Source organism: Xenopus laevis, chromosome 1L (genome assembly GCF_017654675.1).
Source record: "Xenopus laevis strain J_2021 chromosome 1L, Xenopus_laevis_v10.1, whole genome shotgun sequence".
Taxonomy (NCBI): domain Eukaryota; kingdom Metazoa; phylum Chordata; class Amphibia; order Anura; family Pipidae; genus Xenopus; species Xenopus laevis.
In genome coordinates, this window is record NC_054371.1 from 53,220,871 (window position 1) to 53,245,120 (window position 24,250).

Genomic DNA, 24,250 nt, shown 5'->3' on the forward strand with positions numbered 1-24,250 from the left:
AAGTTGTCTCTGTCCAAAGATTTATGGGCCTAACTGTAGCTAATTCCAGTATTTAGGGACATCCAGATACTTTTTGGCAAGGTAGCCACTGATTCAATTTACAATTTTATGCCTATGAATATGCTGTTGTGTAAAGAATAGTAACTAGTTATTTTTAGGTCCTCATCTCCAAATAATCAGCCACTGCCTTAAAACCAGACACACAGATTTGTTTGCCAAGCTTATTTCTGCACTATGCAGTGCTGGACAGAACAGCTGGCCCGTATCAACAATGATTGTCTTAATATTTCCTGAATGAGTTTCTTCAGTGATAATAATTGAGTTAAACAGTCTGCTCTCTTTTTCCCATACAGGTTTTTCATACAGTTTATGTCTCTGTTAGATAAACATATCCAGGATACACAATGGGCAATATTTTCAGATATGTGCAGGAACGACAGACAGCATGCTGAATTAATGATTCCTGTCTGCTATTACATGGCAAGCTGTCCCAGATCCATAACATATAGGGTACTCTCCAACCTTACTTATATTTATTACAACATCTAAGTATTCGGGATGATTCACAATTAACCTCTTTTGGTGCAAATAATAACATGCTTTATTTAAGCTTAAAAACATCAGACACTGCAACAAATTTGCTCATTTTATTTGGATTGTTTTGTTGCTGTGCTAGACTCTGGAGGGCTGGAGAACACCACAGCGCTCACATTATAGCAGTATACCTGCCAGTATTGAGTCTTTCTGGTGCCATGAATGGGTCTGGCAGCACTGTATTCATAAAGGGTGGATGGAGGCATTTAGATGTTCCCTTTTCTGTACCCTACCCATCTCCCACCTTGCGTGCCATTAAGTTAGAGAGCAGCAGACGGCCTGCAACCCAACACTGCACTCTTCACCTTGCTCTTGATTTTTTCATCCAGTGTGAGGTGCAGAACACAGCCAGGCCCTGAACTGAAATGCTCTCTGTATGAGCAGTAAAGGGCATGTTCTTGCATTTATATTTCACTCTTGCAAACTAGCCACCTTCCAACTTTTTTCAATCTAAAAGAATGTACTTTTCCCATGTTAAAAACGATGTACAACTTTCTAAATACTTACGGAAATATGCAGAGTAGGAATGTCGTGCATGCATATTTAAAAGTTTTCTGTTTAAGGGAAAATAAACAGCGGAAATATCCTGTTTATAAAGAATGGGGTATTTTGCATATAAATGCTTGCTTAAATATATGTTGTATCTCTGAAATATTTCAGACAAAGGCATGTGTGTGTAATATGAATTCAAATTCTTGTGCATCAGCATAGAAAAGAGATGTAGTTTTCATAAATATATAATCCAAAAAGCTCCAGAATAGGGCACTGCTGTTTCTTGTAGTGTTTGGTTAAGACAAACAATTCTTTATTTTTGACTGATTTCTTTTTTTTCCCTGGGATAATAAGATGTAGCATCTAGTTAATGCTAAGTAATCAAGGATAATTCCATGTTTTAATCTTTAAGGCATGCTTTAAAGGCACCGTGCCTTAATTACTGTATATTTCTCATTTGTAAAATGCCAGGTCCTGAGCATTCTGTATAATTTTAGCTATACTGTCTGTACTGGGTAAAAAAAAGCTGTAATTTCCTGAAGGTCTCATTTCCTTGCTTTACTTTGACTGGAAGACAATGGCAATGCCCTCCTTCGTACTGTGTGATTTGCTTCCAGTGGTGTGTACAATTCAACTGTAGAGTACTGTACAAGCAAATAAACAGTATTACAAACCTTTGTAAATGCCGGGGCACAAAAAGTGGGTGTCTTGGATCTGTCTTGGCGGTATAGGTAGGATGTAGGACTTCGGACCTGTCAATAAATGTCAACTGTTAACTGCGTCAGGGGATTATGAGATTAACTTTATTTCAGTAATTTCACCACTTACATTTACCCTACCCCTTTCACCTCTATCCAGAAGCCCCACCCCAGAGACCAAGCTCTCGTGGCAGAAGTCTTGTCTACCTACCCTACTTCTGGCCCTGTCAATGTGTTCCTGAATAAAGTAGGCAACTATGGGGGTAATGTGTTTATAAAAATGATATTTGCTGTAGAAAAAGTGATCCCAAGAAACAATTAGATATTTACTATCAAAGAACACTAAACTTTGAAACAGATATTACCCCCCATGTGTTTGTCCCACAAGTGAACTATGTGTCGGTGTGACAAGAAAACATTTTACACAATACAAACCCTGCACTTCATGTGATGATAGTGAACAAACACTGTCTAAGAAAAGGATATTCCATTAAGATAATTGCTTTGAATACCTGATACCTGATAGTTTAAGTACTCTGAGAAATCCACTTTAATTTTTAGTCAACTTACCTGCTGAACAGGTATGGAAATTGGCTGCATTACTGCAGTTGTTATTCCACATTTTGGGGAAGATGGGCCTATTGTCAAGGAAACTGAAGATGTTTTCTTCTGTGCCCTAGAGGGAAAAAAAAATGACAACAACATTTCTTCCGGTTTATTCAGTTCTTTTTTTGTATTTGTTCAAGTGAATAACTGCTCAGACTAATTTGAAGGTGTAATCATTGCAAATCAACAGTTGGCTAAAGATGCTGGGGCTTATTGTTCAAAAACAGATGGTGGGCAGGTTACCCAGGATGACGTGAACACAACAAAAATCTCTATTTACTGTATATGGATATGTTTATTCAAGTATACGTGTGATAGTTACAGAAATCACATGGGAACATGTATTTACGTTAATGCTCCTTTAAACTGTAAAATACATGGGATGGCCAGAAAATGTTTTAGATGATTAAAGAAACAGCAAAACAAACACCAAGACATCTGTTTGTTATAAAGTCAAGTACCATTCAGTCCCTGATTATGTAGACAGTCCTTTAAAAAGGCACTTTTATTTTGCAAAAATCCATCAAAAATTATAATCATCTGATCATCATTGCTGAATATTATTCACATTTTTAACAACTTGATTCCAGTGCCCCTGTAACACTATACAGAACATAGTTTAATGCTTATTTATTTACTGTGTTGGAAGCTCTATTTGTCGATGAGTATAACAAAACATTTCTTCTTCATAAATGTGTTAGAACCATCTTTTGTACATTTTCCCCGGCAACCCAGGGTACATGTGAATGGACAAACTTTTTTTTTTTAATATTCTCTTTACTAATAACAAACACACTACAAATAGAGAGGGAGGGGGTTAGGCCATGGAGGTTATTCATTATACTCAACCGCCCCTATCTTAGGGGTTATTTATCTGCTGTCTTGTGCTGTAGCTGAGTCCAGTGTATCTGCCCACCGGCCCCAGACTTTGTCAAGTTTGTCTGGGCAGCCTCGGCTCAAATAGGTCAGTTTATAAAGTGGTAAGGCCTCATTTATCAAGGATTTCCATCTTTTCAAGGTAGGCAGTTTGGGCAGCTTCCATGACAGAAGAATCATTTTCCTAGCATAGAAATACAGGGACGCAGGAAGCATCTATACTTATCGGGCACTATATTTTCCACCAGTCCCAGGAGACATGCTTCTGGTGATCCCACATTAGGCAAGTCCAGCATTTGTCCTATGAATGTCGTTACTTTTGCCCAAAATTTATCAATTAGTGGACAGGACCGTAAAGTATGCATGAACGTGCCTGGGCTGGCTCCACATTTGAAACATAGGTTATTTGCCATGAGGCCCATAGAATGCAGCCTCACTGGTGTGAGGTAAGTTCTGTGTATTGTATGGTACTGTGTTAAAGTATCATTGCTACTAATTACAGTGGGTAAGTAGGAATGAGTAGCGTCCTCCCATTCTTCTAGGTTTAACTGTGGTATATCAGATGCCCATTTAGTATAACTTTGGGCAAAGGGATTACCCCTCTGCTTATTGAGTAGATCCGGGAGGTTAACCCTTTCCGGACAGGTGCCCTGAGCCCTTCCTCAAGGACTGAGAGAGAGACCCCCGGATGAATAGGAAACTGGCTATTTGCTGCATGTCTGAGTTGGAGGTATCTGAACCACATTGTTCTAGGGAAGTTGTATTCGGATGCTAAAGTTTCATAGGACTTAAAATTTTGGTTTTCATATAGTTGTCCCATATATTTGATTTTATACTTTGCCCACAGTGCTGGGTCTGGAACGGGCATAAACTGTCCCATGTGAGGGTTGCACCATATAGGTGTGAAGGGGGAAATAATTTTTTGTGCTTCCTTTCCATACTTGAGGGCTTTTGCCCATATCCCTGATAACATGCTTAGGGCAGAGGGGGGGCATCCCCTTTGAGTAGTCCCCCATAGGGGAACATTAGCAAGCAATTCAATCGAACCAGCTGCCTCTGCTGTTATGGGAAAGGCTGCATTTTCGGCTGGGGAGGAAAACCACCACGCTACATAGACTAACTGTGTGGCTAAGTAATACAGGTAGAAGTGTGGCATTGATAGCCCACCTCTGTTTTTTGGGGCCGTTAGGGTCTTGAGACTTATGCGCGGTTGCTTATTGGCCCATATAAAGGGGCAAGTCAGGGAGTCTAGTTTAGCGAACATATTGGCAGGGAGAGGGGTAGGGGAATTATGCAATAAATATAGTAGTTTGGGCAGTACTACCATCTTTTTAAGATTAATACGACCCAATAGATTGAGTGGGAGGCCTGCCCAGTGTGTGAAGTTTGTGCTTAATTGTCGTATGGGTTGGGTCTATATTCAACTCTCTTTGCGTGGATCTTGACTGACCCATACTCCCAAATATTTAAACATTCCTACCTGTCGTAAGGGTATGTTGGGTATAGTTGGGCATTGTACTGGCTTATTTAGTGCCATAAATGTGGACTTTTGCCAGTTTACTTGTAGCAGTTCCGTAATGGATTGCCCATGGTCCGCAAAATACACCAATGCATCATCTGCATATAAGGATATACGCTCCTCTACTTCCCCAAAGCGCAAGCCCTTGATTTGTGTGCTTGTTCGGATCGCTACTGCTAGTGGTTCAATGGCCAGTGCAAATAGATAAGGGGAGAAGGGGCACCCTTGTCTCGTTCCCCTCCATAGGGCGAAGGGTCCCAACACCAATTTGTTAGTGCGAATTCTCGCTATTGGGCTGGTATAAAGTAGATGAACCCATTTTTTAAATTTAGGCCCAAATCCCAAAGCTGTCATCAACTCCCACAAGTATCTCCATTCTACTGAGTCAAATGCCTTTCTTATGTCCAGGGAGACCACTGCACCAGGATAGCCCCCGAGCCGGGCTAAATCCAAATTGGTGTATAGTCTGCATATCTTAATGTCAGTTGCCCGACCTGACATAAAACCCGATTGATCGGGATGGATCACTGACAATATTACCTTAGTAAGTTGATTGGCTAGGACCTTTGCCAGAATCTTAACATCACTGGAAAGAAGCGAGATGGGCCGGTAGTCAGCACATTCTGCCGGGTCTCCCACCTTCTTAGTTCTTAGAACTATTAGGGATGGTGGTAAAGTTCTTGATTCTAAGGCCGTCTCATATAGTTGGAGCAGTCTAGGAGCCAGGGAAACTGCGTTGAATTTGTACCATTCCATTGGGATGCCATCCAGACCTGGTGTTTTCCCAGTGGGGAATAGGGATATTGCATCCTTAATTTCAGTTACTGACAATGGTTCCTCAAGGATTTGCCTATCCTGTAATGACAAGCTTTCTAAGGGGATGTTTTTAAGGTATTCCCTTGGATCTGTAGTATATTCATTTTGTGTAGATCGGTAAAGTTTGGTAGTATTGGACAAATGTGTCGTTAATGCTCTTGGGATTATCATATAAATCTCCCATGGGGAGCGTATTTGTGTGTGGGGTTGAGGCGGTGGTCTCCCTTAAGAGGAACGCCAGTAGCTTCCCCCCTTGATTGTTTTCTCAAATAACAGGTTTTAATAATATTACCTGTGCGTCGGGGTCGCCCGCCGCACCATCGGCGGGGACGCCCGCCACGTGGTTCCTTGGCGCCGGATCCAGCGCCATCTTGATTTCTAGGGCGCGCGTGGCGAGCCTGTGCGCCTCTTAAAGGTGCGAAAATTTCATGTATTTAAGGCCCATTCTGACCCCCAGCCAGTGAATGTGATAGAACTTGTTTCTAGTGGTTTCCTGAGCCTTGTGCATCCGATCTGTTCCGTATCTTGTCTGTTTGATTACCCGTGTTTGACCCAGCCTGTTCCTGACTATTCTGCATTATGTATCCTGACCCTTGCCTGCCTACGACAACTCTTCCTGCTTAACCCCTTGATTGACAACCCGGTTTGACCCTTGCTTGCCTGACGATTCTTCTTTATCTGCCTGCCTCGACCCAGTCTGTCTGACGATTCTCTTGCATGCTCCATTTGTACCGTGACCTTCGGCCCAAAAGACTCTGCTAACAGCCGTGCCCCTTTGCCAGCCAGAACATCTCGCCTTGCACCTCTTGTTAAGTCCAGGTGGCACCCAAGTAAGCTGAGGGCTCCTCACCAAGCCCAACGGTGGTCACCTTACTGGTGAAGCCGAGCCGAAACCAGGGTGCTTGGCACTTGTTCTGGTATTGGGTGCCGGTCGTGACACAGGTGGTTTGAGTGGAGTAGTTTCTTTTTAGTTTTGTCAACCCAGTGTAGTTGAAGGCTTCTGTGGGCCTGAGATACCTGTTGAAAAGTATGTGCTGAGGGGGTCCTGGCAAACTCCCCTTCTGCAAGTGCAATTTCTCCCTCTAGCTGTATGGTTTTTTGATTGAGTTTCTTCCTATAGGTGGTTACCGCTGACATACAGGTGCCTCTCAGAAAGGCCTTAGAAGTCTCCCAGATTATAGGTGTGGGTGCCGAGCCCTCATTCAATGGCCAGAATTGAGCTAGGTCATTTATCATTTGCTCTCGAACTTCTGTGACTTGGAGCCACTTAGGATGTAATCTCCATTGTGGGGAGCAAGTGTCTCTTTGGGAGCTCAGGCTAATCATTAAAGGGGCGTGGTCTGATATACCACTCAGAAGGTATCTGGATTCAGGCACCTCTGCTAGAAGGGGTTTAGATACTAGCACCATGTCTATTCTAGAGGCAGCCTTGTGGGATGCAGTAGCAGAAGCATGTTCTTTGACTGGGGAATTTATATCTCCAAGGGTCTATAAGATTATAGGTTTTACACCAATCCACAAGAGGGCTTGAGGTAGTGACTATGGGGACATGTCTATCTAGGGCCGGGGACAGAGCCAGGTTGAGGTCTCTCATTAGTAGCAGCGGGGCTGGGTCCCAATTGCTAAGTTTGGCCAGTATTTCAGAGAGGATAGCTAGGTTGGCAGGAGGAGGCAGGTACACACAGGCAATCACATGTGCAGTGCTTTCCCACAATCAAATGGTTGTTTCCAATAATTTTACTGCAATTGCAGTTACAGGATCAGGACAAAATTTTTTCCATAGTACTACATAATCAAGTGTTTTAGAGCCAGTGGTTATCTATCAACACCAGGCAAATTTGCCCATGGGCAGTAAACCTTGGCAACCAATCAAATTGCTGCATTCATTTTTCTACTTGCAGCTGGCTTTAAAAAGCTAATCGCTGATTGGTTGTTATAGGTAACTGCCCAAGGGCAAATTTGTTCAGTGTTGATAAATGAGCCCCAATATGTTTCTAGTAAACATGCGGCACCCCTTTGCGAGAGAAATAAATACAAGATTTGTTTTTTCAGGCTCCTAGAAATAGTCTTACATATAAATATATGACTATATATAAATAGTTTCATTTTTATAAAGTATTATAGTTAATTGTAAAACCAGAAGCACATGGGCTTCAGTGCAAACTATACCTTAAACATCCTTGCCAATTAAGTCATCTCTTCATCTGTATCCCACAACTTGTGTTATGTGAGCCTTAGTGGCGTAACTATCAAAGGTGTAATTGTGGGTGGCAGGATGAGGGAATTTTTGCCACGCATGTCCATAGGGCAGCAGAAGCGAGTCTGAAGTGGGATGGCCAGCAGACCCTTGTAGTGCACTGCTAGCCTGCTCTGCCTGTCTGTAATAATAGCCTAGCCTGCAGCTACTTAGAGCGACAGACCACACTATTAAATGGCAACCAAGACAGCAGGCATGCAAGTTGACTGCTGGGAGTTACTGTGCCATTTATGGGTTTATATATCAAAAGTCAGGTCTGTGAGGTTTTTTTTCTACCTCCAATAAGCTCACAACTAGAATGTTTGCTTATTTATGAAAAAACCTGTATGTAAAAAACTTGAAAACAAACGTAAAAAACCTGAAAATCATGAAGGCAAAAAACTTCTTCAAATGGTAAAAGGGACCTCTTCAATTGACTTCTACATGACCTCGACAGGTTTTAGCTGAAGTATTTTCAGGCTTTCAGCAGCTTCAGGGCATAATACATCTTGCAAAAAAAATTCAAATTTTTAAGTGAAACTAGCCTTGAAAAGCTCAAATTTTTTGAGACAACATAACTCGACCTTTAATAAATAACCCCCTTAATGTCTGTAAAAAAAAATATCACCCGACATATAATTGCTATCTCCCTTATTAATAGCATTGAAAAAAACTATTATTTTTAATAGCCATTTACCATATTTTATGTTGTTGTAGGTCCCGACACATTGCCTGCAAAAGTATCATCCTCCTTGTAATTGTTAGCTTCCTTGATTGAACTGTTACGATTACTTCTAGAGGATTCCCCATATATCCTATATGCTCCTATATTACAGACTTACTATAGATGTGTTACTGCTTGGGTTCATTTCCACTTTCCTGAAATCATACCGATTTCATATTTGGCCTAATAACTGCAACAATGGTTATGGATAAATTGAAATGATTTACTCTATAATGATTGGTCAAAAATCTTACCCACAATGTTAACAGGATATATTTAGCTGTAATACTGATATAGCTATTCAAAACTCTCTCTCTCTCAAACTAAAAAGCAACAGGCCACATGGTATAGTACTGCAGATCATTACTGCACTATCCACTATTTGTCACCTCATCATTTATCATATACCTAAAAGCCCTTCTCCTGACTGGTTCACAGCTCTGTACAAAGTCTAACACCAAGGAGAAAAATTCATAGCTGACAACTTGTTGATTAATTTCTTGCAAGCAACAGCTTAGCATTTGTTCTTGAAGTTTCCAAATGTGTCAGGCTGAAGGCAGACACCTGATTTGATGCAATGTTATATTTACTTTAGTTAGAACATCAATATTAGAAGGACACGTAGCTACAACAATGTCTCTCCTTTTTTAAAAGCACCTCTACTTTAATTTTTTTTATTTTTCTTGTGTCTTATTAAAGGAACACTAAACCCTCCTACAGTTTTACAATCTTGTAACTGTTAAAGGAGAAGGAAAGCTACAGAGGCATTTTATTGCCAATAGATTAGCTGCAATAGTGCAAGCTAGAATGCTATATTTATTCTGTAGAATGTTTTACCATACCTGAGTAAAAAGCTCTAGAAGATCTCTGTTTGTTTAGGATAGGAGCTGCAGTATTAACATGGTTTGACATCACTTCCTGCCTGAGTCTCTCCCTGCTCTGGGCTCAGATTACAGTAGAGAAGGGAGGGAGGGGGGAAGAGGAGCAAACTGAGCATGCTCTTGCCCAGGGCAATGAGGTTTAAGCTGAAAATAGGAAGTCTGATACAGAAGCCCATGTGTACACAATAGAAGGAAAGAAATGTGGTGTTTCTTTTGACAGGGGACTCAGAGCAGCACTACTTTGGGGGTTTACTGGTATATTTCGATGGACCTTACTGATAAGGCTTACTTAGTTTTAACCTTTCCTTCTCCTTTAAGCTCCCCATAGACGCGACAATTCTTCTTGCAGAATGACCGATTTTAGGGAAGTCCGACTAATCCTTCGACATTATCGTGTGGTTAGCGGGATTCGAACGATCGTACATCTTACGATTTTTCGGCCAACATCTGTCAGGAAATTGATCGGCCAGGTCAAAAAATCTTTGTCGGCCCCAGTGCAATCTATCTTTGTTTGCAGGGCCAAGCAGGCATCTCCCCTTTGTTTTCCTGGCAAATGGTCTTTTGAGTTGATCGTCAATTCGTACGATTGTTCCGAGAAAATCGTGGTCTCGAGATGAGGATCTGATCTTTTAAAAATCTCAACATCTATGGCCAGCTTTAGAGTACCTGTGAAGTGACCCCTGACCAACTGCATCAACCCCACTGGCTAAAAAACTATACCTATTGCCCAAGTAAAGAGCTGCACAGAAGGGTTGGCAGATTCCCATGTTTGGCTACATTACTTCTGGTGCCAAATTCCCTAGTGGCAATCGCTGACCAACAGGCCTGGACTGTGGACTGTGGGTTCTGGCAAATGCCAGAGGGGCTGCTGTAAAATGCCATAAAAAGTGACTATTACGTGGGCTGGTGGGGGCTGTTTGAGCCTCTGTGTACTAGGAATGCCAGTGCCTATTAGGAATCCCAGTTCAGTCCTGCTGACCAATAACCTGCACACTGGAAGTGAGGGGACTTGTGGACTTTTAGCCAGTGGTGGTAATGTGGCTAGGAAGTGATCAAGGGCACTGTAGGGGAGACTGAACACTTAAAAACAGAAAGGGGGGTTTACTAAAGAGTGGACATTTAACAAAGCAAAATGTGTAAATAACAAACGTCTCCCAAATCCAATCCCAGCAAATGTCACTGAATAAAACATGATAACTCACTGTGGCATTGCTCCTTGTTTTGATTTAAAAGCAAAACTTTCACTTTCTGAGTCTGATGAGCTGGCACCTAGAATCAAAACAGAAAATTAAGAATAAGATGCCAGTTGCCAGATGTTTTGAAGGCATCTCAATATTTATACATGGGAAATCATAACAGCCCTTATCCACCAAACTCTGATTATTTTCTGGCGAGCACCACCCCTTTTAGGAACAATCCTTTATATATACATTGGGTACAATGTTGAATCTTTGAAACTTGAATTTGTGTTTGAAATTTGAAGTGTGGCCATTTTTTGAGTTGAGTTTGCCAAACTGTCTTCCATGGTAAAATGAAATATCAGTGGATTTTTCTAAGCAATAACTTTTGGATTGTGCAGTGCCCATCCACTGTGCCCGTTTGTTAGTATAAAGAGATATTTTTCCCAAGTTTCCCAACGCATATTCCATTATTTCTCTATTACAGCCAGTAAAAAAGTTTACCTGGGCAGGAGAGTGTCCCAGGTTTAACCCAAAAAACACTGCTGGCCCCCATCACTGGAGTCAGTGGCACTTATATGGATTCATGTTTTCATTAGGATTTATATTTACCTTCAACAAATATTTCTGCTGACGATGTGTCAGAGCCTAGGGTATTGGACGCCACACAAGTATATCGTCCTGTGTCTTCTTCAAATGCCTCTCTGATGACTAGAGTGTGGAGACCGTTGCTGTTGGATGAGATATGAATGTCGGGCGAGTTACTCAGCTCCTTTCCTTCACAGAACCACCTGGAGACATAAAAGCATCTTAGATATTTAAACGGCTCAGGAGAGGGAAGGGTGCAGAGATACAGAGAGAGCGAGAAGGTATCAGTCTGAATACCAAATGGGTAAAAAGAACAGACTGTCAGTGAGTCACACGTGTGATGATGCAAATATATATAGTCACAAAAATGAATATATGTCTAAAATGCTTTGTACTTTGTAAAACACTACAGACAGGACAACTTGCTCTAGGATGTGTCTGAATAGGACAAGACAGATTTATGAGGTCTTGGATATGTAATGGGCTGGGAAGATTTATGCCTGCTCAGTCTAGACTCTAGCATCAAACCTGGATCATATTACACTGCTCTCATGCAACAGAATTACAATTTCTTTGCATAAGTAAAGAACAATATGAATGAGTAAAGATCATTAAGCCCTGCCATTATTTATAGTAAATTTAGTTGAAATATCTCATTATTTAGATGGAATTTTACAAGCACTGTAAATTATTATTATTATCCCTTGTTTATATGAAGTGGTATGAATCAAAAATATACACTATAATGTAGTGATGGGCGAATTTGACCCGTTTAGCTTCACCAAAAATTTGTGAAACGGCGAAATTTCGCCACAAACGCATTGGTCTATGAGTGACAAATTTTTTTTGGATGCACCCATTGGAGTATACGGGCTTAATTTTCGCTGTAAAACTTGGTGAAAAATTTCATTCATCACTAAAAATAAGCATCAATAGCAACTGCTTATATCTGCTGCTGATGGAAATGAATGCAAACAATCCCAAAGTGATCAGCTACTTGAGAAAAATGGGGGAAGAGGTTAAGGTCAAGGGCAGCAAAAACAGACACAAGTAAATGAGACTGGAGAGCAGAGTTGTTCTATAAAGGCATTTCTTATTTTTTATTGAATACCTGAATAGTGTGTAGTATTTGTGTAACCTCTTTACTTTTAGCCAAGCCTGATCTTACCCACCCGATAAGGCAAGGTAAGGCTGGAGTTTGCCCAGAAAATGGTTCAAAACAGGAATTTGCAAACTGCAAACTCTTGGGTTCTGGGAGTTGTAGTTCAATAAGAGCAGAAAAGTGAAAGTTTGACAAGCTTTTCCCGTGAGGCTCGGACCCCCTGCATTGCCTGGGGACCCCTCCCCTTTAAATGCCTATTAAGTTTGTTGTCTGGTTTGATTACTGTCTGCAATATTTGCTTTATGATTATTTGCTTCAGGGGAAATCTAAGTTTCCATATATTCCTCGCTTGGCATGCAGTAACATTTGTGTAGGGAGATGTAATATCATAAGTTACAGATAGCTGCATGCATAAATCACCAACATTTGGAATCTATTATACTAAAAAAAATGGTCCCCAAACAGTGGGGCTGCCCCCCTGGAGTGGAAGTGATGTGGATCGAGTACCAGTGTTACGGTGTTCTGCAACCAAAAGATGCAATGGTGACTACAGAATGCCAGGTAATGCCTACATTTGCATAAGGGTTTGATTCCTGGTTAAATATAGACATGGAAATAACTGTATACAATATGGGCTGGTGCTAACTATTTTTGTCTATGTTAAATACAGATACAGTAGAACCCCCCATTTTACGTTTTTCAGGGGACCAGAAAAAAAAATGGTGTAAATTCCAGGAAAATGTAAAATCTGGGAAATGTATTATGCATAATATATAGGTGGGACCACAAAACAACAATGTAAAATGAGGGGAAACTTAAAATCAGGGGATGTAAAATTGAGGTTTCACTGTATGCTCGTCTTTTATTGACCTTTCTCCTAATCACTAGCAAATCTTCCCCATGGAGATTCTTTTTCATCAGGAAAACTACACACAAAATATTTCCCTGCTGAAAATTCTCTGTTCTACCACAAAACAACACTGAAACTTCTCTAAATAATTGAATCAGTCACATAGAAGTAAGATGTATTTGCAAAGACTGGTTTTAATTAGCGCACCATGAAAATATTAGGACAGGGGATATTTTTTTTGAAAAATTACTTAATTATTAAATTAGGCTTAAGGTCTAAGATGTCCCTGTCATTATTTTGGGATTCAGACAGTGTACTAGATTTGAAAAAAACTTGTTTCCCCTTCCTTTAAAATATCGTAGAATTTCTCTGGTTCTTTATATTTACCAGTTTCTCCACCCAAATGAACTAGGAGTGACCAGTTATTGAACACAAGTAGATTCACAACATCTAAATTGCATAGACAGATAGCTAGATGATGATAAATAGATGTTGCTAAGAAACCAAGAACAGATCCAAAGCAAAAAATTTTTATACTAATTTATAAGGCTATACCTTTCCTACAAATCATTTTTGAGGGGAAATACAACAGACCCCCAAAAGGTCAGTGTATTGCTATTCTTGATTTTCCATAGTCTAGCATAGACGGTAAATGCAGACCCTCTACTTTTTCTTAAACTTCACTTCCTAACTAATTCTAAGCTGTTTCCGGATAACAGATTTTGTCTATCATTTTCAACAATCACATTAACATAGCTGACTTTCCCTCCCCTCTTAATGGTATGTCAACATGGAGCAATATGAGTGTCGCCTGCTGTTCATCTTGTATAAATATCTTTCAATTGCACCATAAGTCATTCTCGGCCCTTTAGATAGCGTGAATGAAAGCCCCAGGATACCACCATAGGCAATTTTCCTCCAGCAGAAATGATGCCTTTTAAATGTTCCCCATGTGACATTGCCCATATATGTTTTATTACCATGGGGATTAGAGATGCACAAAATGCTGAACAAAAGATAAATTCATCTGAATTCTGAACCATATCTGAACCCTAATTTGTGATGTCGTGTTTAAACACAACCAACAAATCTTCTGTTGGTTCCTTCCATTATTGGCCAGCCCTCCCATGCCTCTTAAAACCCTTCTGCCACTTTAAATAGTTTTTTCTTATGACCTGATGTTGACCAGATACTCTCAACAAGTTATATTGCTAAAAGCATGTTGTGGGGGCTGCAAAAATGCTGAAAGCTGGGCTGGAAGTTCTCCCTCCAGCTATCAACACAGTACAGGCATGCCAGAAAACAATGTGCTCTATTTTTATGGCACAAGGTATTCACTGCTAATAGTAGCGCCATATTAACAGCAGTTGCAATGGAATGGGATAATTTGACTATAGAAAACCCACTTTTGCAATGACTGTTTGCTTCTGCCTTAGAGAAATAACCCTATCACAAATGATCAGATCCCTAACACACAGCACTTGGAATCTTATCGGAGCTACTGTATGGTTAACAAGACGTAGAAGTGTTAGCGACATATGCCACATGCTCAGAAATCTGACAGGAAGCTGCTTTCCTTCATGAAATTCCAAAGAGGTAAGACAGACTTAAACAAATCTATTTTTTAAACAGATGATTATAATGGAGCCGACAAGGCCAAAGAGGTGAGGGCAGATGACATCTGTCTCATCCACGTGACTTTTTATCCAGAACTCTTTTTTGTTTCAGCCTCTCTGTCTCAGTTCTGAGTTATAAGGTTTCAATGAGCTCTGCTTCACACTTAATCATCTAAACATGAAAGGTTTACATAATCCTTTCTCAAGTAAACCAATTAGTTAGGTGAAAACTGAAATCCCCACTTTCAGTACAGACCATTGTGAAGATCATGTAAATGTGTGACAGGGAGAAATATTTGCATGTACGTAAGCAGCAGTGTAGACTTCCATTTTATCATTTTGCCAGCACTTTTGGCAAAAACATTTACATGAAGATATTTCTTTGCGTACAGAATAATTGGGCCACATCATATATGTAAGAAGTAGAGAGTGATATGCTGAGACAATTTGCAATTGGTTTCTATGTGTTATTATTTGTGGTTTTTGAGTTATTTAATTTTATATCAGCAGCTTTCCAGTTTGTTATTTCAGTAGTCTGGTTGCAAGGGGCAAAGTGACCTAGCAATTATGCACTGATTTGAATAAGAGCCTGGAATATAAATAGGAGAGGCCTGAATAGAAAGATGAGTAATAAAAAGCAGCAATAACAATACATTTGTAGCTATAAAGAGCATCTGATTTTAGATGGGGTCAGTGACCCCCTTTTAAAAGCTGGAAAGAGTCAGAAGGCAAATAATGTAAAAAAAATAAATAAATAAAAACTATAAAATATACAAGAAATATTGACAACTAATTGAAAAGTTGCTTAGAATTGGACACTATAATATACTAAAAATTAACTTAAATAGTGTATACTGATTGATCAGCACATGGGCTTATTGGTAAAAACACTTGTTCCGAATGATCCAATACACAAGCACCTATAATGTCATAGCAGGGTCCCGTATGTTAGCAAGCAACAATTTGATACATTTGAGAATGTGGCTTCCCAGCCAGCTGGTTACAAGCTGCTGGGACTGTTGGATCTTCCAGATGACCAACGAAGAAGGTCCTCAGGAAGCTTTCATCAACAAGGTTCTTGGAAGAAACCTGTATGCATTGTTGTATTTCAATTTAACAAAATGTGCATGTTACTCTCTGCTGAAAAGTTGAAAAAATACAGTGCTGCCTTTAGGGGCACCATGGCCTCAAGACAATGTCGGACTGGCCCACTGGGATACCAGGATGACTCCCGATGGGCCCAGGTGTCAGTGGGCCCTCATGCTGCTAAACATTTGGCCTATTTCATGTCAGTTCCCTATTTCTATGACATTAAATAGATGGAATAATAGATTAAACTATGTAAAGAAAACAGACTAGGAGACTAAGAGGTTGAGTGAGGAGAGGAAGAATAGTACTGAGAGTGGGCCCCTGGTCTAAGGTTTTTGGTGGGCCTCTGGTGTCCCAGTTTGACACTGCCTCAAGATGTCAATGTTGAGTTCTTCAACTGATGTTTAACTAGCATACCTAGAAACCCCAACTCTTGCCGGCTGAAGATCAAATACCAGCACATATAATATGAAGACTTTTTTACTGCTTCCCTCTTGCTCTTCTGTCTTTATGTTGCCAAATTATACCTGCCACCCCTGTCTTCCTGGACAAAACTGGATTTAGAGGACAAGAATTATAATAAATAAGTAATAATATACAGACATTAAGTGCTGTATGGTAAGAGAAAAAATAGGGAGGACGTCCCTCCCCCGGAAAACATAGAGACACAAATACAAGGACAACAGTACATCAAGGTTTGGGGACTGGCCATAAAAATGTTATAGTATTTGTATGGTCCAGTCTACGCACGTCTGACCTCTCTTATGTATCGATATCTAGCAAACAGCTGCAATTGAACACTTCCCAAGATATTTAGCCAATCTAACACCCATGGTACAGACATGAGGTATGAGGGAATGATGTTTAATGACAAGGATCAACACACTACATTTAAAGCAATAAAAACAATCCTTATGAAACTATGCAAACAGCTAGATGTTACATTTGTCACTGCTCTGCTATCATCTCAGTGTGAAGCAGAGGTAATATTTGGTTTGGGCTCACACAACACTTGAAGATTGATACAGCGCATGTGAGTTGGAATGAACTGAGGAGTATTATCATCATCACTCACTGAAATTAAAGAATGGTAAAAGGAAGGATGTTTGTCCTTCATTGCTAGGGGCCTCATAAAGCAACAAATCCAGCATACACAAATCTGAGCACTTTCCTCTTAAATCACTTGCTCTGTTCAGTGTGTAACAGGCAGCTGGAATGAAATATGAAATGAAAGAGCCTAAGTTGGCTTATTAATGTTACAAAAGCAGATCTCATTGTGCTGCTCTAATGATTCAAGGATCTAATTGGACTTGTGATGTTATCTGCTAAACCACAGCTGGCCTTTAATCTAAAGCAGGAATCATCATCTGATTACACCGGACATGACCCTTAATTATGCCTAATCTCCTTAGTGTAACAAATTCTTTCAGGAGTGTGCAATTAATTACCTCCAGTGCAATAATAATAACGGCACAGGACAGCTTTCAGTGGGTGTTGGAGAGGTCCTGCCATAGCATGCCATAGTTACAGCTTGTACTGACAGCAGCAAGAGGGTTTTTATTCTCAGTTATTACCTCATAACTGAGATTTACATTTTTTTTCTTGGAAGGACTCAACAGCAGTAGAGGGAAATATTGTAGCCATTCAATTTTTTTTTAAAGCATTTCGGAAGACCACATTCAGAAAACACCCCTCTCTTTTGTTTCCCTTTTAATTTTACTACTATAATGTAATAATAACGCTCATTTCATGCTAATATAAAACTGTATACAGGAAATAGGATGAAATTAATGTATCAAGATATTCCTGTCTCATATCTGTACTTATACTAAAAGTATAGGGATCATTTACGACCACACGTGATGTTGTATTCGTGCAAATTTCCTTGCAGTCAGTTGCACGTAAAACCTTATTCGTTAAAGATACTTGTGCCAAAATGAACACCTTGCACCTCCGTATAGCTGTGTTCACAGCTGCTGCCTTGCTCCTATTCTGAATCAAATGCTGCTGCACCCATTGACACGGGGAACCCTGGAGTTACCACCAGAGTAGGCTTCCCTCAGTAACCTGCAGCAACAGGTGCAGCACACTTGTGTCTAAAGAATCTGTCACACACATCAATCTCCTGGATATGACACCCACCAGACACGCAATTGTGTTAATTTTGACACACTGGTTGCAAATGCATTAGATACAACTCACCCTGGCGACCTCAACAACAATGGAATTCTGGAAAAAGCTTAAATCTTGTGATGTTATAGCATCTGCTTGGTTCAGAGGCCTGGGGGTTTGGGGTGCTGTTGTTTATGGACTTAGGTTAGGAGAACAAATTAGCAAAGCAGTCCTCAAGATGTCACAGGTGATATTGAAACAGCTTCACTGGTTTTGTTTGCTTTTTAACTAAAGCATTCAATGGCACTTCTCCTCTAGGTCTGCTAATCCACAGCTAGCTGCTGCTACATTGTTTCAGGAGTCAAAACCAGCAGCGCAGAGTATATTGCCAGACAGATACTGTTTCAGTAACAGCTACATTTACAAATACAGTTAAAACCATAAAAAAATGTTTTAATTAATAATTAATTGAAAGTTGCTTAAAGTTACATTTTCATTTTCAAAAAAAATATTAGCAAGCAGTACCGCTGTCCGGGCCTGCTGAGGATGTTGGCAAAGATTGTAAACTAGTAGCAGTAATGAATATATCACACAGTAGCTGTCGAGAAAATGTATCTAAATAGAGCAGCACAATGTGAGCAATATAATAAAAGTTGCAAAGTCCAAAGAAGCTGACAGAAATGTTATTGTATATTGTTGATGTAATTACATGAAACATACAGCGGAACAAAAACTATCATATTATACTACTAATAAATAAAAATAAGTTTCAGAAAGTTGCAAAATCAGTACTTGGTCTAGTCACCCATAGCAACTAATCAAAATCAGGTGGCCAGTAAGCGCAAGCTCTGATGGATGAATTGCGAGCAATCACGAGAATAATTACATAGTTACATAGTTAAATCGGGTTGAAAAAGGACAAAGTCCATCAAGTCCAACCCCTCCAAATGAAAACCCAGCATCCATACACACCCCTCCCTACTTTCACACAAATTATATATACACCCATACCTATACTAACTATAGAGTTTAGTATCACAATAGCCTTTGATATTCTGTCTGTCCAAAAAATCATCCAAGCTATTCTTAAAGTCATTAACTGAATCAGCCATCACAACATCACCCGGCAGTGCATTCCACAACCTCACTGTCCTAACTGTGAAGAACCCCCTACATTGCTTCAAATGAAAGTTCTTTTCTTCTAGTCTAAAGGGGTGGCCTCTGGTACGGTGATCCTCTTTATGGGTAAAAAGGTCCCCTGTTATTTGTCTATAATGTCCTCTAATGTACTTGTAAAGTGTAATCATGTCCCCTCGCAAGCACCTTTATTCCAGAGAAAACAACCCCAACCTTGGCAGTTTAGCCTCATAATTTAAGTCTTTCACACCTCTAACCAGTTTAGTTGCACGTCTCTGCACACTCTCCAGCTCATTTATATCCCTCTTAAGGACTGGAGTCCATACTCCAAATGAGGCCTTAACAGGGACCTATAAAGAGACATAATTATGTTTTCATCCCTTGAGTTAATGCTTTTTTTTATGTAAGACAGAACTTTATTTGCTTTAATGATGCTGCCCAGAATTAGACAACTTGTTATCTACAAAAAACCCTAGATCCTTCTCATTTAAGGAAACTCCCAACACACTGCCATTTAGTGTATAACTTGCATTTATATTATTTTTGCCAAAGTGCATAACCTTGCATTTATCAACATTAAACCTCATTTTCCAGTTTGCTGCCCAGTTTTCCAATTTAGACAAATCACTCTGCAAAGTGGCAGCATCCTGCAGGGAACCTATAGTTCTGCACAATTTAGTATCATCTGCAAAAATAGAAACAGTACTTTCAATGTCCACCTCCAGGTCATTAATAAACAAGTTGAAAAGCAAGGGACCTAGTACAGAGCCCTGCGGTACTCCATTAACAACACTGGTCCAATTATAAAATGTTACATTTACCACCACTCTTTGTAGTCTATCTTTTAGCCAGTTCTCTATCCAGGTACAAATACTATGTTCCAGGCCAACATTCCTTAATTTAACCAGTAACCTTTTGTGTTGCACTGTATCAAATGCTTTAGCAAATCTAAGTAAATCACATCCACTGCCATCCCAGAATCAAGGTGCCTGCTTACCTTCTCATAAAAAGAAATTAAGTTAGTCTGGCAAGATCTATTACGCATAAAACCATGCTGGCATACACTCATAGTATTATGATTTGCTATAAAGTCCAGTATCTTATCCTTTGATAACCCTTCAAAAAGTTTTCCTACTACTGACGTCAGACTAACTGGCCTATAATTTTGAGTCTGAGAACGGGATCCTTTTTTGAATAGAGGCACCACATTAGCAATTCGCCAGTCTCTCGGCACTATGCCAGATCTCAATGAATCCTGAAAAATTAAGTAAAGAGGTTTGGCAATCACAGAGCTAAGCTCGCTAAGTACCCTGGGATGAATACTATCTGGCCCAGGACCTTTGTTTATCTTAACATGTTTTAGTCTCTTTTGAATTTCCTCATGTGTGAACCATGCATCATTAGTTGTATTACTAGAATTAGGACTATTAAGAAAGAAACCTTCAATAACTGGTTCCTCATTTGTGTAGACAGACGAAAAATATGAAATCAGAATATGCGCTTTTAATTTGTTTTCATCAACCAGCTGACCCCCCTCTGAAACTAAAGGTCCCACTCCTTCCTGCTTCATTTTTTTACTATTAACATATTTAAAAAATAATTTTGGATTCTTATTACTGCTTGCTGCAATATCCTTTTCCATATGAATTTTAGCTTGCCTTATAGCTTCTTTGCATGATTTATTGGCCTCCTTGTACCTTATAAATGATTCGGCTGTACCAGCTAACTTGAAAGCCTTAAAGCACGTCTTTTCTTACCCTCAACACCAACACTTCTATTGAACCAAAAAGGTTTTGCTTTGGAACGTCGTTCCTTGCTTACAAGGGGAATATACTGACATGTATATTTATTAAGCAGCATTTTAAAGACTTCCCATTTTAACCCTGTGAAAAGCATTTCCCACTTAATATGTTGCAGAGATGCCCTTATACTGTCAAAGTTTGCATGTCTGAAATTTAGTGTTTTAGTTACTCCCTTATAGAATTGCTTCTGCAACAGAATCTCAAAGGAGACCATGTTATGATCACTATTCCCTAAATGCTCACCCACACAAATGTTAGAGATGAGTTCAGTATTATTAGTTATTACAAGGTCCAAAAGTGAGTTATTCCAATAGGTTCTTGAACGAGCTGGAATAAAAAGTTGAAATAGATGCAAGGGAACCCTGGAATTACCAGCAGCCTTGACCAGAGTGGTGTAAAATAATGGAGTTAAATCCCATTTTATTCTGACATGTATATTTTAGTAACATTGACTGCTGATTAGTTAGTAGTGGTTTACCAGGTCAGGTGCAAATTTAGTTATATTAACTTGAATTGTGACCAAGTTAAATACAGGTATAAGACCTATTATCCAGAATGCTTGGGACCTGGGGCTTCCCGGATAATGGGTCTTTCCATAATTTGGATCTTCACACCTTTAATAAACCCAATAAACTGGTTTTGCTTCAAATAAGGATTAATTAAATCTTAGTTTGGATCAAGTACAAGCTACTGTTTTATTATTACCAAAAAAAAGGAAACCATTTTTAAAAATTTGGATGATTTGATTATAATGGAGTCTATGAAAGTTCCGTAATTTCTTAACTTTCTAGACAACTGGATTTCCGGATAACGGATCCCATACCTATATCTTATTAACTGTTCTTTAGGTTTAGGCATATCAGTGTGTGAAAACATGATAATGATGACATTTTCTGCCACTGATTTGTTTTCCTTCATGAAATAAAAAACTTGGTCTTTGGTTTTGTTGAAACAAAAAAACAAAAACAAAAAGTTGACAGGGAAAAAAAGCAATCAATGAGATAAAGATCACAACTGCATTTTCTTACATCGATATGCCTCAACCTGAAGTTGAAAATAAATCTGTCCCATAGAGTCAAATGTGAGGGTTACCCATGCTTCAGCCTATACACGTGCTTATGGAAGTGACTTAAGCAGGATTATCCCAACTGGATAAGCAGCATTTCCTTTTACTAGAGCGCTTTTACCACCCTTTTTATTGAAATACAGCTATCAAAACTTACTTTATAGCTTGTATTAACATTATGTAAGTATGTTAGAACGTGCGTATTCTGGTGGAGCTCTACAAATAATATGACACATTGTTACAATAACACGCACATTTATTGTTTTTACAATTAAGTGGGAGCCTGAAATACATACTGTTGCAGAACACTCCATGCATGTCACTGAGCACTGCACATCCTATTTAACACACAGTGTGCATATAACAACTGGCCAGATCATTAAAGGAACAGTTATGCCAAAAAATTAAAAAGTGTTTTAATTGAATGATAATATAATGTACTGTAGCCCTGCCCTAGTAAAATTGATGTATTTGCTCCAGATACTCTGAAATAGTTTATATAAACAAGCTGCTGTGTAGCCATGGGGGCAGCCATTCAAAGCTGAAAAGGCACAGGATACACGGCAGATAAGCTCTGTAGTATACAATGGGATTCTTCAGAATGTATCTGTTATCTACTGTGTATCCTGTGCTTGAATGGCTGCCCCCATGGCAACACAGCAGCTCGTTTATATAAATTATAGTAGTCTTACTGAAGCAAACACACCAGTTTTACCAGGGCAGGGCAACAATACATTATGGGGCAGATTTACATAGGGTCGAATATCGAGGGTTAATTAACCCTCAATATTCGACCATCGAAGTTAAATCCTTCAACTTCGAATATCGAAGTCAAAGGATTTAGCACAAAAAATTAGTTTGATTCGAAGGATTTTAATCCATTCATCGAACGATTTTTCTTCGACCTAAAAAACATTAAAAAGCCTATGGGGACCTTCCCCATAGGCTAACATTGCACTTCAGTAGGTTTTAGGTGGCGAAGTAGGGGGGTCGAAGTTTTTTTTTAAAGAGACAGTACTTCGACTATCGAATGGTCGAATAGTCAAATGATTTTTAGTTTGAATTGTTCGAAGTCGAAGGTCGAAGTAGCCAATTCGATGGTCGAAGTAGCCAAAAAAATCATTCGAAATTCGAAGTATTTTTTATTCTATTCCTTCACTCGAGCTAAGTAAATGGGCCCCTATATTGTCATTCCTTTAAGACACTTTAATTTTTTGGTGTTACTGTTCCTTTAAGCAACAGATTCACTGAAAAACGAACTGAGGAAACAAGAGTTATAATCTCCAATTACTAAAACATTCCTAACAGTCAGGAAAGTCTTTAGCCAACAGGCAAATTTATCAAGGCAGTGTTACTGCTTATACAAAAAAAATAAACAAATGCATAACACAGAATAGTGAATCAGCTCCTATTTGATACTGTTACCAGCCTGCCATCCAATACATACTCTCCCTTCCTATTTCAACCTACAACTGTCTTTTCTGAAGGGCTTTATTAAGAGGGAGGCCTGTGTAATCACACCTGTTTGGGCCTCTAAAGACCGCTCTGCATATAGTTGGTGTCATGGGTGGAATATGACCACAACAAAGTTATACAAGTTCTCCTGGTGAGGTGCAGCTCCTAAACAGGACCGGACAATGGAACTTGCTGAAAGATTTACATTGTGAGCTGTAAATATTATCACCGGGTGGTGTTACAGTTGTATGTGCCAAAGCCAAGCAGGTAGTGGCCTGCAGCATGTTGTGTTACCCCTTATTAAAACAATACAGCTGGAGTTTATAGCCAACACACTTATCATCTGCAAAGTCCATTAGATGCAATGTGAGAATATCCTGTATGGATTAAGGTGTCCTGCTAGATCTCAACATATTCCCACAAGTCTGCTTAAAAAAGAAAGTGTGCACATTCAGTTTATGGAAAGCATGCCAGTATATTCTGTAACCAGGGCCAGTTGTATGGAAGTGTGGAGATGCATTTGCCTCAGTTACTGCTTACATCTTCTGCCCTACAGTTATTATTCTCGTGTTTCCTAGCTTGCACATCATTTAGGCATGCCTGATAGGGAGCGCCAGCATGCTGAAATGAGCAATTTTTGAAACTAGAGCAGAGTAAAATACAACCCCCTCTCTAAACTGATCACTGGAAGCCATTATTCTCTAAGGAAGCATTTTGATTTCCACTGAACAGTTTGGCTATTATCAAGTTCGTTTAAGTCTAAGCAAACAGTGCAAATTTTTATTAGGATGGGCTTATTACCATGGCTGCCTG

The 24,250-nt window shown here is 39.5% G+C and overlaps 1 protein-coding gene across 4 annotated transcripts in view; it reads right to left on the reverse strand.

The window, feature by feature from the left end:
* The window catches only part of palld.L (palladin, cytoskeletal associated protein L homeolog), a 214,722-nt gene that overhangs the window by 110,242 nt on the left and 80,230 nt on the right, over positions 1-24,250 (reverse strand). For all 4 annotated transcript variants that reach the window (XM_018230932.2, XM_018230939.2, XM_041589224.1 and 1 more), the window contains 4 exons: positions 11,233-11,411; positions 10,645-10,711; positions 2,355-2,460; positions 1,761-1,838 (listed from right to left, as the gene is read on the reverse strand). In XM_018230932.2, the coding sequence (XP_018086421.1) occupies positions 1,761-1,838; positions 2,355-2,460; positions 10,645-10,711; positions 11,233-11,411 (430 nt within the window). The remainder of the gene's footprint in view (positions 1-1,760; positions 1,839-2,354; positions 2,461-10,644; positions 10,712-11,232; positions 11,412-24,250) is intronic.